Below are 15,083 nucleotides of genomic sequence, written 5' to 3' on the forward strand. Positions count from 1 at the left end.
CCCATTGGCTGTGGTTCACAGCCAATGGGCGCTGCAGAGCCTGCACTTGGGGTGGGGGCAGTGAGCGGAGCCCCCGTGGCTGCTCCTTTGCCTAGAAGCTGGACATGCTGGACATTTCCAGGAGCCACAGGGAACCATTTAGCCCCACTGAGCCACCAACTGGAGTTTTAATTACCTGGTCAGCGGGGCTGACTGGAGAGCCAGGGTCCCTTTTCAACTGAGCATTCTGGTTGAAAACTGGATGCTTGGCAACCTCTAAGGGGGGCAGCACGTGCAAGGGTGGGGGGCATGGCCTTGGCTTGAAGAAGCAGCTCTGTCCACAGGCGGGAGCATGGAGAAGAGCTGATGGGGCATGCAGGGCCTGCCTCGCACCTGGTGTGTAACAGGCTCCAGAGATGTGGGGCTGCGTGAGCCTCTTGGTAGGGTAGTGGAGCCAGGCAGGAGAGGGGCCTGCGTAGATGCTGCCTGAAACTGCAGCTGCTGCAGGTCAGAAGTGCAGGAGGAAGAGGGTGTGGCCACAGCTAGGTGGAGGTGTCTGAGCACTGCTACTGGCTGATCTGACCCTGGGCCTTGTGAATGATATAGGCATTGCAACCACTGGGGATGAAGGTTTGACTCCTTGGGCTGTGCTGCTGGAGGAGCTGGAGCAGCTTACCCCAGAAAATAACTATAGTAGAATCTCAGACTTAGGAACATCAGAGTTACATACTGACCAATCAATCACACACCTTGTTTGGAACTGGAAGTACACCATCAGGCGGCAGCGGCGGGTGGGCGGGAAGCAAGAACAGTACTGTGTTAAATGGGGGGAGGGATAGCTCAGTGGTTTGAGCATTGGCTTGCTAAACCCATGGTTGTGAGTTCAGTCCTTGAGGGGGCCATTTAGGGAACTGGGGTAAAAATCTGTCTGGGGATTGGTTCTGCTTTGAGCAGGGGGTTGGACTAGATGACCTCCTGAGGTCCCTTCCAACCCTGATATTCTATTCCTCTACTACTAAAAAAAGTAAAACAGCATTTTTCTTCTGCATAGTCATTTCAAAGCTGTATTGTCAATGTTGTAAACTTTTGAAATAACCATGTTTTGTTCAGTTATGAACATTTCAGAGTTATGAACCTCCATTCCCAATGTGTTCATAACTCTGAGGTTCTACTCTAGTAGGTGAAGTTACTGGATTGAAGATGAATTCTCAGGCCCTGCACCCTCTTCTGCTTCAGCGTGTGTACTTCTCCCCTGCCCAGAACTGTCACTGTCTCTCTTGCTAATGGATAGTTGTTTAATACAGCTATGGATCCTGCCTGAAGCCACCTGGTGCCCCTCCCACTAAGGGATAGCCTACCCCTGTGTGTAAATCATGCTCATTCTGTGTTCAGAAGTGCATAGGGTCACTGCAGCTGTGCCTGAAAAGCAAAAGGAAATTAAATAGTAAAGACATAAATTCTGGGTGACTGCTTTTGATGTCTTTTTTTTTTTTTTAATTGGCATGGGAGGTACTTGTCCCTAAGGGGGAGCTGTTGAGATCTTCTCGGTGATTGAACAAACCATACTCCTCTATGTACTGAAATGCAGCCACCTCTGGAGTAAAGCTCACCAGCTGTTTGATTGTCCACTACACCACAAAGTGAATATCCTAGGGAAGTTAAGTAGCTGACTACATTGGCCAGCTCACTAGAGCTACAATTCCAATTGTTGAGGAACACTCCTTATAATTTTTAATGAGATGTTCAGCACCTTGGTTTTACATTCATGCAAGATTGCAACTTTAGCAGTGCACCACACCTCAGTCTCCTCTTGCACTATGTGAAGGCAGTGAGTCAATATAGGCAGATCAATGCCACCTATGAATTACCCATACCACTTTATCTGATGCTGGGCTCTCTTCTCCACCTATCCATCTGGGTTCTTATACCACACCACTTACCGTGGCAAATGAGAAATAAAGCTACAGACTAGTTTGGAGTCCTTTTTACCAAATTTGCTTTTTTCAAGGCTATTTATGTTAAGTACAATTCAGAGCCATCATAGTTCCTTTTCAGATATAGTCCTCAGTTTTGCCCCATTCTTCTCCAGTTGCTGTCAGCATCCCTGCTTCCTATGCTAGAGCTCTGAGAAGGGAAGAACTCTGGATACATGTTCTGCACTCTTCTGCCAGCACAATTGTATCTACAGTAAGGGTTTTGCTGGCATAGCTATGTCAGCTAGGGAGAGTGGGTTTTTTTCCCCTCATGCCCCTGACCGACACAACTATGCCAACACAACTTCGCAATGTAGACTGACCCAACCTTTTCCTTTCACACATTAGTACAAGGTGGCAACATAATGACTTTGTTCAGTAATAGTTAAAAATCAGACCTACCCTTCACTAGGAAAAAAGGTATGTTCTTACCTCATATTAACTAACATGAGCTAAAATCTTAGTGAAGACAAAAGTTTGTAGTTTTAAAATGTTAGCAGGTTAAGTTAAAACTGTGCGGGAACTAGAATATACTTGCTAATGCATTCCTCTTTCTGGAACTCTTAACTTTACAGTATTATCAATCTTAAGCAATTAAAAATCATGAGACAAGCCCCAAAACATGAAATTGGCTTCAAAATAATGAGACTTTTAAAATAGTAAGGGGGGGAGAATTGGCATTTGCTTTCTGTTTTTTGAGCCTTTAGGGTTCACTTTTTTAAAAGCTTTTCTTTGAGACCATGAGGGCTAGACACTTTTATTTAAAAAAAGTAAGCCGATACTTTTGTGTAATAACATCACTCCAGAAACTGGTGCTTTAAACAGACACCAAATATTGTGAGACTCACAACAAAATCATGAGTTGGTAAGACTGTTTCTATTAATTATATTCAGTTTCACTGCAGCTCTTTTAATATATTAATTTGGGATATGGCAATTAGTGAGCACATTAAGTCTGTAAACCTGGGTTGCCAAAATATGGCTCCCCTGACAAGTTCTACAATATAACCAACAGCCACCCTCATTTTTAAACATATGGATACAGTTTGTGGAGACAACAAATAGCATGTAATGCTTAGCCCTGATCCAAGTGACCAGGTGTTAGAACAATGGATGCTGGGGCTGTAGTCTCCCTGGAATACACCTCTATTAAAAATGAAGGTAACTGCACATTTTATGCATAGTTCACTGGACAAATTGCTAACAGCTTTGTTCTCATTCTGGACTAGACTTCGTCATTGGTCAAGCCGCCAAACTTCTCAATCTGAAGATCCTACATGAAGAAAATTTTCATGATCTGGAGACTGCAGAAATAAACATCCAGATAGAAGGAAACTGGAGATCTAGGAACACAAACCATTTTTCTAAAACAGTTTAATAAAAAATTGTGACGATTCCTGAAAATCTGGGGAAACCCAAAGCATAGAGTGTGTCACCTGTCTCAGTCACAAAGAAACACAATAATCAAAAAGATATTTAAGTTTAATACAAATTTTATACAAAGAAAATGTGAAAAAATACTTCCATATGCTAAAAGCAATTATGCTTCACAAATAAGGCCAGCTAGGCTATTTTTGACACAACTGCAATTCACGAATATTCTGTTCTCGATTTTTTTCTTCTAATACTTTTTTTTCTCTCTAATGTGGGTAACTAGCTGGAGACTGTACAAACTGCATCCTTTTATAAACAATGGGAGAAATAAACATGACTAAAATGTACAACAAAATGTACTGGAATGATATAATACAATTAATTTTCTCATATACATACATCACCTTTGCTTTGTTCAATGCTTTCGTTTTACACAACATACAAAATGATACTACAGTATAAGTGTAACAGACAGAATTTTCATGGGTTACTTTCTCTCATACTGTACTGTTTCATGCTTACATAAAAACATAAATTCCATCATATAAATAATACATGCTCTAGCCCAGCATCCTTTGCCCATGTTTCCTGATACATAGTCTTCTCCAAATCAAGTTCTTGTTCCATTTGAAAAGCATTTCAAAGTTCTTTAGAGAGGATTTTTTTAAAAACTGAACTATGAACCATAGAAAAAAAATCCACCTTTCTCACATCTGATACTATTGATCAGAAATCATGTTACCAACTAATTGGTATTATACTTTCTACTCTTCTGCTGTTAGGCTGAATGAAATTTAAGCTGGTTTCCTGTAAACAATATCATTTTTAACAGTCTGATCACTGTATAAAACAAAAAAAATACCTTCTTTGTGTACTTCAGGTCCACAGATTGGAAATTTCATAATTTGCCTAATAAAATGAATTTTTAAAAGGTACATTTTCAACTTTAGTTGCACAAAAAGAAATTTTAACTGAGTTTCAAAGTGCACAATTGTTTTCATTACCAAATGCAAATTAAGATCAGCTTCTCTCTTGATAACTAATGAGTAAGTGATTTTATGTGCAACTGCAGTTCCTTAAGTCCAGTTTTCAATGTTCGTTCGTGATAAGGCTGTTTTAATCTTTCCTTTACCAACTTCAAACACTCTTTATAAGTTAAAGTCAATACAAATATAAAAAGGAGATGGTACTCTAACTTTAATGACATCCACAAATTGTACATTATTTACAACCGAAGCATAGATTTAACATGGATCTTACCTGTCCTCAGCTTTTTAAAGCCAGCGCTAATGCTTTACATTAATGTAGTGTAGTTAATGCTTTGTACACATATACAAAGCTAAAGTCTGAACCTTTGAGGTTAATCCAAAGAACTGTGTTTATTTTCACATTTCTATTAGACAGATTTTTATTAGTTATTTATTCCAACAGTCGCCTGGGCTTCTTGTTAGTAGTTAGACTCTTCGTACTTGGACTGGCATTGTGGTCTGAACATACTGAACTCCAGTTCTCATTGCCACTGTCCCAGCAGAAGGACTTACCACTACAGGAATGGTCTGTGGATTAAAACCAAGCAAAACACATATTGTTATATTAAAGGTCACATTCACACCACCACAGAAATAGAGCCCATTATTTTCCAGTGAAAAACTAGAAGTAGGATCTTTTATTTAAGGTTTATCACCTTTTCTTACCACATCTTTGCCCCACCAAAAGGCAGAGTGTAACAGCTCAACTTCCCTACAGCCAATTATTATGCTATACACAGATACAAGGACAGGTGATTCCTATGGGTAATATAAGTATTCTGCCTGTCTTGAAGAATTCAGTTCTCAGTAGCTAGCCCATCCAGTGGTACATTTTCCAAAACTAATACAGAAGGGGACTGTGAAAATCCTTTGTTACCTGGAAAAACATATTTGTGACTAATCGAATTGGAATACAAAACACACAAGTTTACAGGTGCATTTAGGGTTTCACAGTTACATTAATACTGTTCTTCCCAGAAAGGATCCCCCCAGTGTGGGCTTAAGCACAGGTGAGAATGAAAAATACATGTTTGGATAAAAACAATAGTGTTTATAATACTGCAAGCTTACTTTGCACAGATCAATTAATGACAAAACCCTACTATTATTGGGAATTGCCTTTTGACACTCTTAGACTTTGTCTACACTACCACTTTTGTCGGTAAAACTTTTCTTGTGGAAAAAAAACACACCCCTGTACCGACGTGAGTTTCACCAGCAAAAGTGCTGGTGTGACTAGCGCTATGTAGGCAGGAGAGTGTCTCCTGCTGACACAGCTAAGGCTGCTTGTTGAGGCTGGTTTAATTATGCTGGCAGGAGAGCTCTCTTCTGCTGGCAAAGAGCGGCTACACGGGAGACCTTACAGCAGCACAGCTGTAGTGGTACAGCTGTGCTGCTGTAAGATCCATAGTGTAGAGACAGCCTCAGTAAGAACATTAATTTAAAATAAAACTTTGCACTTCTGTCACCGTTTCCAACTGAAGGTGTCAAAGTGCTTTATACACATTTACAAATTGAGTCTCATGACACCCTATTTGGTAGATATTTTATTCTATAGCTAGACACACAGAGGCACAAAAAGGTTAAGTGACTTGCTCAAGGTCACACTAAATCTCTGGCAGACCTGGGAACCTTCCTCCAGAAATGTAAATCAGTTTAGAAGCTGCAGTACTGAGCAATCTGTAAAGATGTTCTGACACACTTCTCCTGAAGCCCAACTGGTGATCAAATAGCTGCATCAGTTTCCATTCTGAAGGCTTTAAAGTGAAAGAAACAAGGACCAAAGGCTTTTTGGGGAACTGAAAGGGATGCACAAGTCTTCCCTCTGACATGTGATATAAAACTCCACAGAAGGCAGAAGAATAAATGCACATTTTCCACAGTGTTTCATAGAGTGTTTTATACTGGTGCTTTGGTAGTACTTTATTAGCAAATGTTGCTATTGTCCTTGCTAGGTAGGACTTCAAAAGCTGGAATATTTGTGATAAATTCTATTCATTGCAGAAGCTGCAACATTTCTGCAGAAATGGAAAGATGACAGATTTAGCACTTCACCATTTATCGCTGTTTTGATTCCAAGAAGAATCAAAAACCAAAGATGGAATAAGTTTGCTAAGTAAACTCAAGACTATAGCCATTTAGTAATCAGGATGACTTTAGATGTGCAAAGAAGGTTTATTGGAAGCCGTTCCGAATAAAGACCCTCAAGTGGGAAACCAATTGGTAGTTAGAGAACTAGAAAGTGAGGCTGTGTCTATGCTACAGAGACTATGGCTATATCTACACTAGATATCTTACATGGCACAGCTGTACTGCTGCTGCTACACCACTGTAAGGTCTCCCGTGTAGCTGCTCTATGCTGACGGGAGAGCTCTCCCGTCAGCATAATTAAACCATCCCCAACAAGTGACAGGAGCTATGTTGGTGAGAGAGTGTTTTTTCACACCACTGACCAACAAAAGTGCAAGTGTAGAGACGGCCTGCCAGCATATGCTGGCTTAACCTGTAGCACGGATGCAGCCTATTATCAATGGAAGGAGTTTTTTCCATCAGTGTAGGAACACCATATTCCTGAATGAAGTTAGCCACATTGATGGAAGCATTCTTCCATTGACATAGCTGCACTTGGGGTTAGGTCAGCATAGCTATGTTGGTGAGGGTGTGGGTTCTTTCACACCCCTGATGGATGTAGCTATGTTGACGTAACTTATAAGTGTGGACCAAGTTGAGAACGCCACTAGGAAAGTGTCTATTAGTAGTAAAAATAAGGAACTTAAATTTGCTATCTGGATCTTTTAAAAACATGTGTTCAGATGGGAATAGTCCCAAATTTAAATCCCCGTTTTACTGATCAAGGTGTAGTATGTGTTAATACTCCTTAAATGTGTTGTGGTTATTTCCTCAGAGAGGTAAATTTTCAGCCAAGCCTCTCCACATAAGTACACATTTGTGCATGCTCAGGCATTAGACTATTTAAAGGGTATGTTGCTGTATTAGCACACAAGTTGTTTGCAGCTGAGCAGAGCAGATGCAAATATGTGCACGTACAAGCAAGCACCTAAAACTTTTTAGGGTTTTCGGGGTTTTTACTCAAGTCACATACACACTCCATATTCAGTAGGTCAGTTGTGGAAGTTATCGCCATTTCCTGAATGTTCAAAGAGGCCAACTTAGGATATTGGAGCATTGGCATTTTTCACAAAGAAGCTAACTTGGTTTGATGCCTGCAGTCTGATTTCAGAACAGTTATAAGGGCTTCTCACTGGTGCTGGGAGTCTGTCACGGTAATATAGGTCGAACCTTGCAGTGGTGCTAAGTACTTTCTTGAGAGGTGCTGAGTCCTCTCAATTGTGATTAAATTAATAAAAAAGCTGTTGGGAAGGGTTTTTTGTTTTTGTTTTTTAAAGTCATGACATCCAGCAAGAATATCCTCAGAATGACAGAAGTAATGGATGAGACACGATGGTTGTGCAACACTGTATGAAAAAACCACAAATAACTTCTATAACAAAGCGACCATTAAGATCACAGCATGAAAATGAACTAAACCAGCTACATGAACACTGGCTGAGTTACTTTTGCTGTCCACCACCCAAAAATGGGGAATACATGATGCTAAGTGTCAATGAGACACTAGCATTTTTCCCTGTTGGTATGATGAACTTCAGCTCAGATTCCACATTGAAACTGAAGTGCAGCATTAGGGGGCATTACATGGAATTTAAAGTGCTATATTAGGGAGCTTTAAACATTAAATGGAGCTCAATTCTGTCTCATCTCTGGTGAGGGCACCAGGAGAAAAAGACAGTTACCTTTTCCGTAACTGGTGTTCTTCGAGATGTGTTGCTCATGTCTATTCCTGTGCCGGAAGTTTTTCCCCAGCAGTACCCGTAGGGGAGCACCCCTAGCGACCCCTGGAGTGGTGCCTCCATGGTGCGGTATAAGGGGCGCTGCACACTCCCCCCACGCTCAGTTCCTTCTTGCCAGACAACTCCGACAGAGGGGAAGGAGGGCGGTATGTGGAATAGACATGAACAACACATTTAGAAGAACACCAGTTACGGAAAAGGTAACTCTTTTCTTCTTCGAGTGATTGGTGAAGTGTATTCCACAATAGGTGATTCCAAGCTATATCTGTTGGAGGTGGGAAGAAGTTCATAAACTCTCGGGACAGAGTACAGCCCTGCCGAACCCGGCGTCCTCCCTGGTCTGGGAGACGAGGTGAACGTGTGAATTGAAGACCATGTGGCAGCCCTACAAATGTCCTGAATGGGGACATGGGCCAAAAAGGCAGCCGACAAGGCCTGCGCCCTAGTCCTGTGTGCCTTCACAATTGGTGGCGGAGGGATTCCCGCCAGGTCATAACAGGTATGGATGCATGAGGTGATCCAATTGGAGAGCCACTGAGTGGAGATCGGCTGACCTTTCATGCACCTAGACGAGATGATGAACAGTTGCGAAGACTTCCTGAACGGCTCAGTCCGCTCCAGGTAAAAAGCCAGAGCCCATCTCACATCCAGCGTGTGGAGGCAGCACTCCTCACTGGATGCATGGGGCTTGGGGCAGAGGACTGGCAGAAAAATGTCCTGACCCATGTGATAGGCAGAGACCACCTTCAGGAGGAATGAAGGGTGTGGGCGGAGCTGGACCTTATCTTTATGAAACACTGTTTACGTGGGCTCTGAGCTCACGGCCCTGAGTTCAGAGACCTGCCTAGCCGACGTGATCGCAACCAGGACGGCTACCTTCTACGAGAGGTGTGACCAGGAGCACGTAAGCTAGTGGCTCAAACGAGGGCCCCGTGAGACGGGCCAACACCAGGTTTAGGTCCCACTGCAGGACTGGGGACCTAACATACGGGAAGAGATGATCCAACCGCTTAAGGAATCAGCCAGTGATAGCATGGGAGAATACCGTGTGGCCCTGTACCGGCGGGTGGAAGGCCGATATGGCCACCAGGTGCACCTTGACTGATGAGGGTGCCAGGCCCTGGGCTCTAAGGTGAAGGAGATAGTCCAGAATCAGCTGGATCGGGGTGGCCACCGGGGAAACGCCCCACTCATCTGCCCATCTGGAAAATCTAGACCATTTTGCCAAAGTATGCTCGGCGCATGGAGGGTCGCCTGCTTTCTAAGAGGACAGGCCGAACCCCTTCTGAACATGTCTTTTCCTCCTGGCCTAACCATTGAGCAGCCACGCCATGAGGTGGAGTGCCGCTAGGCTGGGGTGGAGGAGGCAGCCCTGGTCCTGGGAGAGTAGGTCCGCGCGGGAGACAACGGCCACAGTGGGGTGACCGCCAGGCCCATAAGGGCTCCGTACCAATGCTGCCTGGGCCATGCCGGGGCAATCAGAAGGACCCAGGCCTTGTCTCTCTTTATCTTTTCCTGGACCTTGCCAATCAGCGGTAACAGGGGAAAGGCATGGAGAAACTGGCCTGACCAAAACAGGAGGAAGGCATCAGAGATAGCACCCCATCCCAGCCCCTCCGGAGGAGAACAGGGGACAGTGACGGTTCTGCCGAGTCGCAAACAGGTCCCCCTGGGGTTCCCCACACTTGGAAATGTCTGTGCACCACCTCTGGGTGGAGAGACCACTCATGCTGAGAGGAGAAGTCCCTGCTCAAGCGATCTGCCTGCGAGTTCCAGGCTCCTGGTAGATGGAAGGCATGTAAGCAGATGTCATGGGCTATACAAAAGTCCCACAGCCTGAGGGCTTCATGGCAGAGGGCAGAGGATTGGGCCCCGCTTTGCCTGTTGATGCAAAACATCGAGGCTGTGTTGTCTGTGAGAACCCTGACCACCTGGTCCTCCAGGTGCGAGTGGAAGACCATGCACGCCAGCCGTACTGCCCTGAGCTCCTTGACGTTTATGTAGAGGGTCAGATCCTGAGCCAACCACAGACCTTGGGTCTGAACGTTCCCCACATGGGCCCCCCATCCCAGGTCCAATGCGTTAGACACCAGATCCAGCGACAGGGCCCTGCCCCTGAACGGGACCCCTTGGAGCATGTTTCTCAAGGAGGACCACCACTGTAGGGAGGTGATCACTGGCTTGGGCACCGTGAGTACTTTGTCCATCCTGTCTCTGGCCTGGGAGAACTCCGAGGCCAACCAGAGCTGGAGGGGCCTCATCCTGAGTCTGGTGTGACAGACCACATACATGCACGCCGACACGTGACCCAAAAACTGGAGGCACGCTCTGGCTGTTGTCACCGGAAACCTTGTGACTGTGTCGATGAGCCCCTTCAGGGTCTCGAACCTGTTCGGTGGGAGGGAGGCTCTGGCTGATGAGGCATCCAGGACCGCCCCGATAACCTCTATGCGTTGTACCAGGACTAACATGGACTTGGTGTTGTTCACCAACAGGCCCAAAGTGGTGCACATGGACAGAAGGAGCGCCACGTGATACCACACCTGCGACCAGGAACTGCCCTTGACCAACCAGTTGTCTGGATAGGGGAAGATCTGGACCCGCCAGAGCCTGAGGTAGGCCGCTACCACCGACATACATTTAGTGAATACCCTGGGGGCAGTGGACAGGCCAAATGGGAGGACCATAAATTGGTAGTGTTCCTGCCCCACCGTGAAACGGAGGAAGCGTCTGTGCCCCTCAAATATATGAATGTGGAAGTACGAGTCCTGCAGATCGAGGGCGGCGTACCAGTCCCCGGAATCCAGGGAGGGGATGATGGAGGCTAGGGAGATCATGCGGAACTTGAACTTCACCATGCCTGTGTGACGTTATTGATATAATCTGGGACCATATAGATCATTGTTGCAACCGAGGTCCTGTAGTGGCACGCAAATCTTGTATAAAGGGGGTCAAATGGGGTGTCTAAGACAAGATTATGGTTTACTGGTTAGGATTATGCTGTCTATATGTGTGTATCACTTTTGTAGTTGAAGTTATTAATATTGGCTCTATACTGTCTGTATTTCAAACTTATGCTATGCTGCTGGGTGACATCCCAGACAAACTGGTGTTAGCTCTGCCTAACCTGCTTGATGGCCCATTAAGGACCATCAGCTATACAATGGACCCATTGAGAGAAGGCAAATATGCCTTGAGACTCAGCAAAGTATGCAGGAACTTGCCCATGTGACTCCAGACTCCATTTTGCTGTAATTTTCCACAGTAAGAACAAAGAGGTGTTCTTACACCTGGAAAAGACTATATAAGGCTGATGCCTCATCTCCATCTGGTCTTCAATCCTGCTTCTTACCTCTGGAGGAACTTTGCTACAAACTGAAGCTCTGAACAAAGGACTGAATGACCCATCCCAGCTGGGGATGTATTCCAGAGACTTGATTTGAACCTGCAGTTTATTCCATCGCTGCTGCAAGCCTGAACCAAGAACTTTGCCATTACTGTATGTAATTGATTCCATTTAACCAATTCTAACTCTCATCTCGATCTTTTTCCTTTTATGAATAAACCTTTAGATTTAGATTCTAAAGGATTGGCAACAGCATGATTTGTGGGTAAGATCTGACTTGTATATTGACCTGGGTCTGGGGCTTGGTCCTTTGGGATCAGGAGAACCTTTTTCTTTTACTGGGGTATTGGTTTTTATAACCATTTGTCCCCATAACGTGTGGCACTGGTGGTAATACTGGGAAACTGGAGTGTCTAAGGAGATTGCTTGTGAGACTTGCGGTTAGCCAGTGGGATGAGACCGAAGTCTTAGTCTGGCTGGTTTGGTTTGCCTTAGAGGTGGAAAAAACCCCAGCCTTGGGCTGTAACTGCCCTATTTTAGCAATTTGTCCTGAGTTGGCGCTCTCAGTTGGGTTCCGCCAGAACCGCATTGTCACAGCCTGACTAACCTAATTGCCTTCTATGAGGAGATAACTGGGTCTGTGGATGAGGGGAAAGCAGTGGATGTGTTATTCCTTGACTTTAGCAAAGCTTTTGATACGGTCTCCCACAGTATTCTTGGCAGCAAGTTAAAGAAGTATGGGCTGGGTGAATGGACTATAAGGTGGATAGAAAGCTGGCTAGATCGTCGGGCTCAATGGGTAGTGATCAATGGCTCCATGTCTAGTTGGCAGCCGGTTTCAAGCGGAGGGTAGGGATAGGATACAGAGGGACCTAGACAAATTAGAGGATTGGGCCAAAAGAAACCTGATGAGGTTCAACAAGGACAAGTGCAGAGTCCTGCATTTAGGACGGAAGAATCCCATTCACTGTTACAGACTAGGGACTGAATGGCTAGGAAGCAGTTCTGCAGAAAAGGACCTAGGGATTACAGTGGACGAGAAGCTGGATATGAGTCAACAGTGTGCCCTTGTTGCCAAGAAGGCTAATGGCATTTTGGGCTGTATAAGTAGGGACACTGCCAGCAGATCGAGGGACGTGATCATTCCCCTCTATTTGACATTGGTGAGGCCTCATCTGGAGTACTGTGTCCAGTTTTGGGCTCCACACTACAAGAAGGATGTGGAAAAATTGGAAAGAGTCCAGCGGAGGGCAACAAAAATGATTAGGGAGCTGGAGCACATGGCTTACGAGGACAGGCTGAGGGAACTGGGATTGTTTAGTCTGCAGAAGAGAAGAATGAGGGGGGGATTTGATAGCTGCTTTCAACTACCTGAAAGGGGGTTCCAAAGAGGATGGATCTAGACTGTTGTCAATGGTGGCAGACAACAGAACAAGGCATAATGGTCTCAAGTTGCAGTGGGGGAGGTTTAGGTTGGAGATTAGGAAAAACTTTTTCACTAGGAGGGTGGTGAAGCACTGGAATGGGTTACCTAGGGAGGTGGTGGAATCTCCTTCCTTAGAGGTTTTTAAGGTCAGGCTTGACAAAGCCCTGGGTGGGTTGATTTAGTTGGGAATTGGTCCTGCTTTGAGCAGGGGGTGGACTAGATGACCTCCTGCGGTCCCTTCCAACCCTGATATTCTATGATTCTATGTACTGGTTCAGACATTGCAGGTCCAAGATGGTCCTGAGCCCTTCTTTGGCCTTCAGAATAAGGAAATAGCAGGAGTAGTACCCCTTGCCTTTGAACCCCCTGACACTGCTTCCACCGCTCCTAGGCCCAGGAGCCGCCCCACCTCCTGCTCGAGCAGAGCCTCGTGTGAGGGGTCCCCCAGGAGGGAAGGGAAGGAGGGTGGTTGGGCGGCGTGGAAGTAAACTGGAAGGTGTAGCCCCGGGAGATGGTATTGAGGACCCATCGGTCCAAGGTCCACTGCGACCACTCCGGGAGGAAAGTACACAACCAATTGGAGAAGGGAAGCTTTACTGAGGGTGGATCCCTGATGAGAACTGGCAGGACACCCCAGGCGTCCCATCAAAACCGCCTTTTCCCTGCCTGCTTGCCCTTGGAGGACCTTGGCTGGGGGGCAGGCCAAGACCGCCTCTGTGGGCGCCTCTTATAGTCCCGCGACTTTTTATAAGTGGTCTCGTATTTTGAATGGGTGGCCTGGGTGGGAGTCTGCTACGGCTTGAACTTAGGTTTAGCTGGAGCTGGAACATAGAGACCCAGAGTCTGGGGCATCGTGTGGGAGTCTTTCAGGCCATGCAGCTTTGTATCCATTTGTTCCGCAAACAGAGCTTTGCCGTCAAAACGGGAGGTCCTGTAGGGACGTCTGCGCCTTGCTGGACAGCTCAGAGAGCAGGAGCCATGATGCCCTTCTCATGGACACCGCTGAGGCCATGGACTGCGCGGCTATGTCTGCTGCATCCGAAGCTGCCTGCAGGGTTGCCCTGGCAGCCGCTGTACCCTCTTCCACCAGCGCTTTGAACTCCTTCTTGTCGCGCTCCTTGAACTTGGCCGTGGAGCCCCACAGATTGAACTCATACCGGCCCAGGAGAGCCTGGTGGTTCGCCACCCGTAACTGGAAGCTCGAGGACAAATACATTTTTCTTCCAAATGAGTCCAGCCTCCTCGAATCTTTATTTTTTGGAGTAGGGGCTGGTTGGCTCTGCCGTTCCCTGTCGTTGACCGACTCGACCACCAGGGAGTTAGGAGCACAAAATACTTGTGTTCCGCTCTCTTAAACAGTCTGCGTGCGGATCACTCACTGGCATAGGTCGCCTACAAGTGTCGCACGACTTAAAATCCAGGGCACAGTGCATGCTCCAGCTCAGGCACACGAGATAAACTAAACTAACTAATCAACTAACTAACTACAGGTACCATACACTGAACAAACAAGCAGTTCTGGGGACGAGCTACAGCAAAGCTGGAGCATAGCAGTTCCGAAGCACCTTCACTAGCTGCAAGAAGGAACTGAGGGTGGGGGGAGTGCGCAACGCCCCTTATACCGCGCCATGGAGGTGCCACTCCGGGGGTTGCTAGGGGAAAAACTTCCGACACCAGTGCACGTGGCGAGCACACACACCTATTGTGGAATACACATGAGCAATCACTCAAAGAAGAAAATAAAGTGCCTTTGGCACATTTGGAGTGGAAAAAAGAATAGTGGGGATAATCCCAGTGACATAGCCATCATTTCCTCTCAGTAACACAGGTCCTGGTGCCCAAGGCTACATTTGAGACACAATACTAATGAATGCAGATTAGCTGCTCCTTCTGGCTTCATAGTTGCTGCAATATCAGGCTAGAACTCTAATATAGCATTATTATACAAAGCTCTTTAGGATACCACAGGAAAAGATGCTACATAAAATAAATGCTATATTTACCATGATGTCTTGGTCAAATAACCAAAATCAAAAGGGTAAACAACTTTAACATTCTATTGCAGATGATGGTCTGACTATCCTCAGT

General features: G+C 45.7%; 1 protein-coding gene across 16 annotated transcripts in view; it reads right to left on the minus strand.

The window, feature by feature from the left end:
• Positions 1–3,416: 3,416 nt before the first annotated feature.
• The window catches only part of ZMYND8 (zinc finger MYND-type containing 8), a 134,395-nt gene continuing 122,728 nt past the window's right edge, over positions 3,417–15,083 (minus strand). For all 16 annotated transcript variants that reach the window (XM_065566640.1, XM_065566639.1, XM_065566643.1 and 13 more), the window contains one exon: positions 3,417–4,882. In XM_065566640.1, coding sequence (XP_065422712.1) covers positions 4,781–4,882 — 102 coding nt within the window. In that variant the 3' untranslated portion in view covers positions 3,417–4,780. The remainder of the gene's footprint in view (positions 4,883–15,083) is intronic.

This window comes from Chrysemys picta, chromosome 13, assembly GCF_011386835.1.
Source record: "Chrysemys picta bellii isolate R12L10 chromosome 13, ASM1138683v2, whole genome shotgun sequence".
Taxonomy (NCBI): Eukaryota; Metazoa; Chordata; order Testudines; family Emydidae; genus Chrysemys; species Chrysemys picta.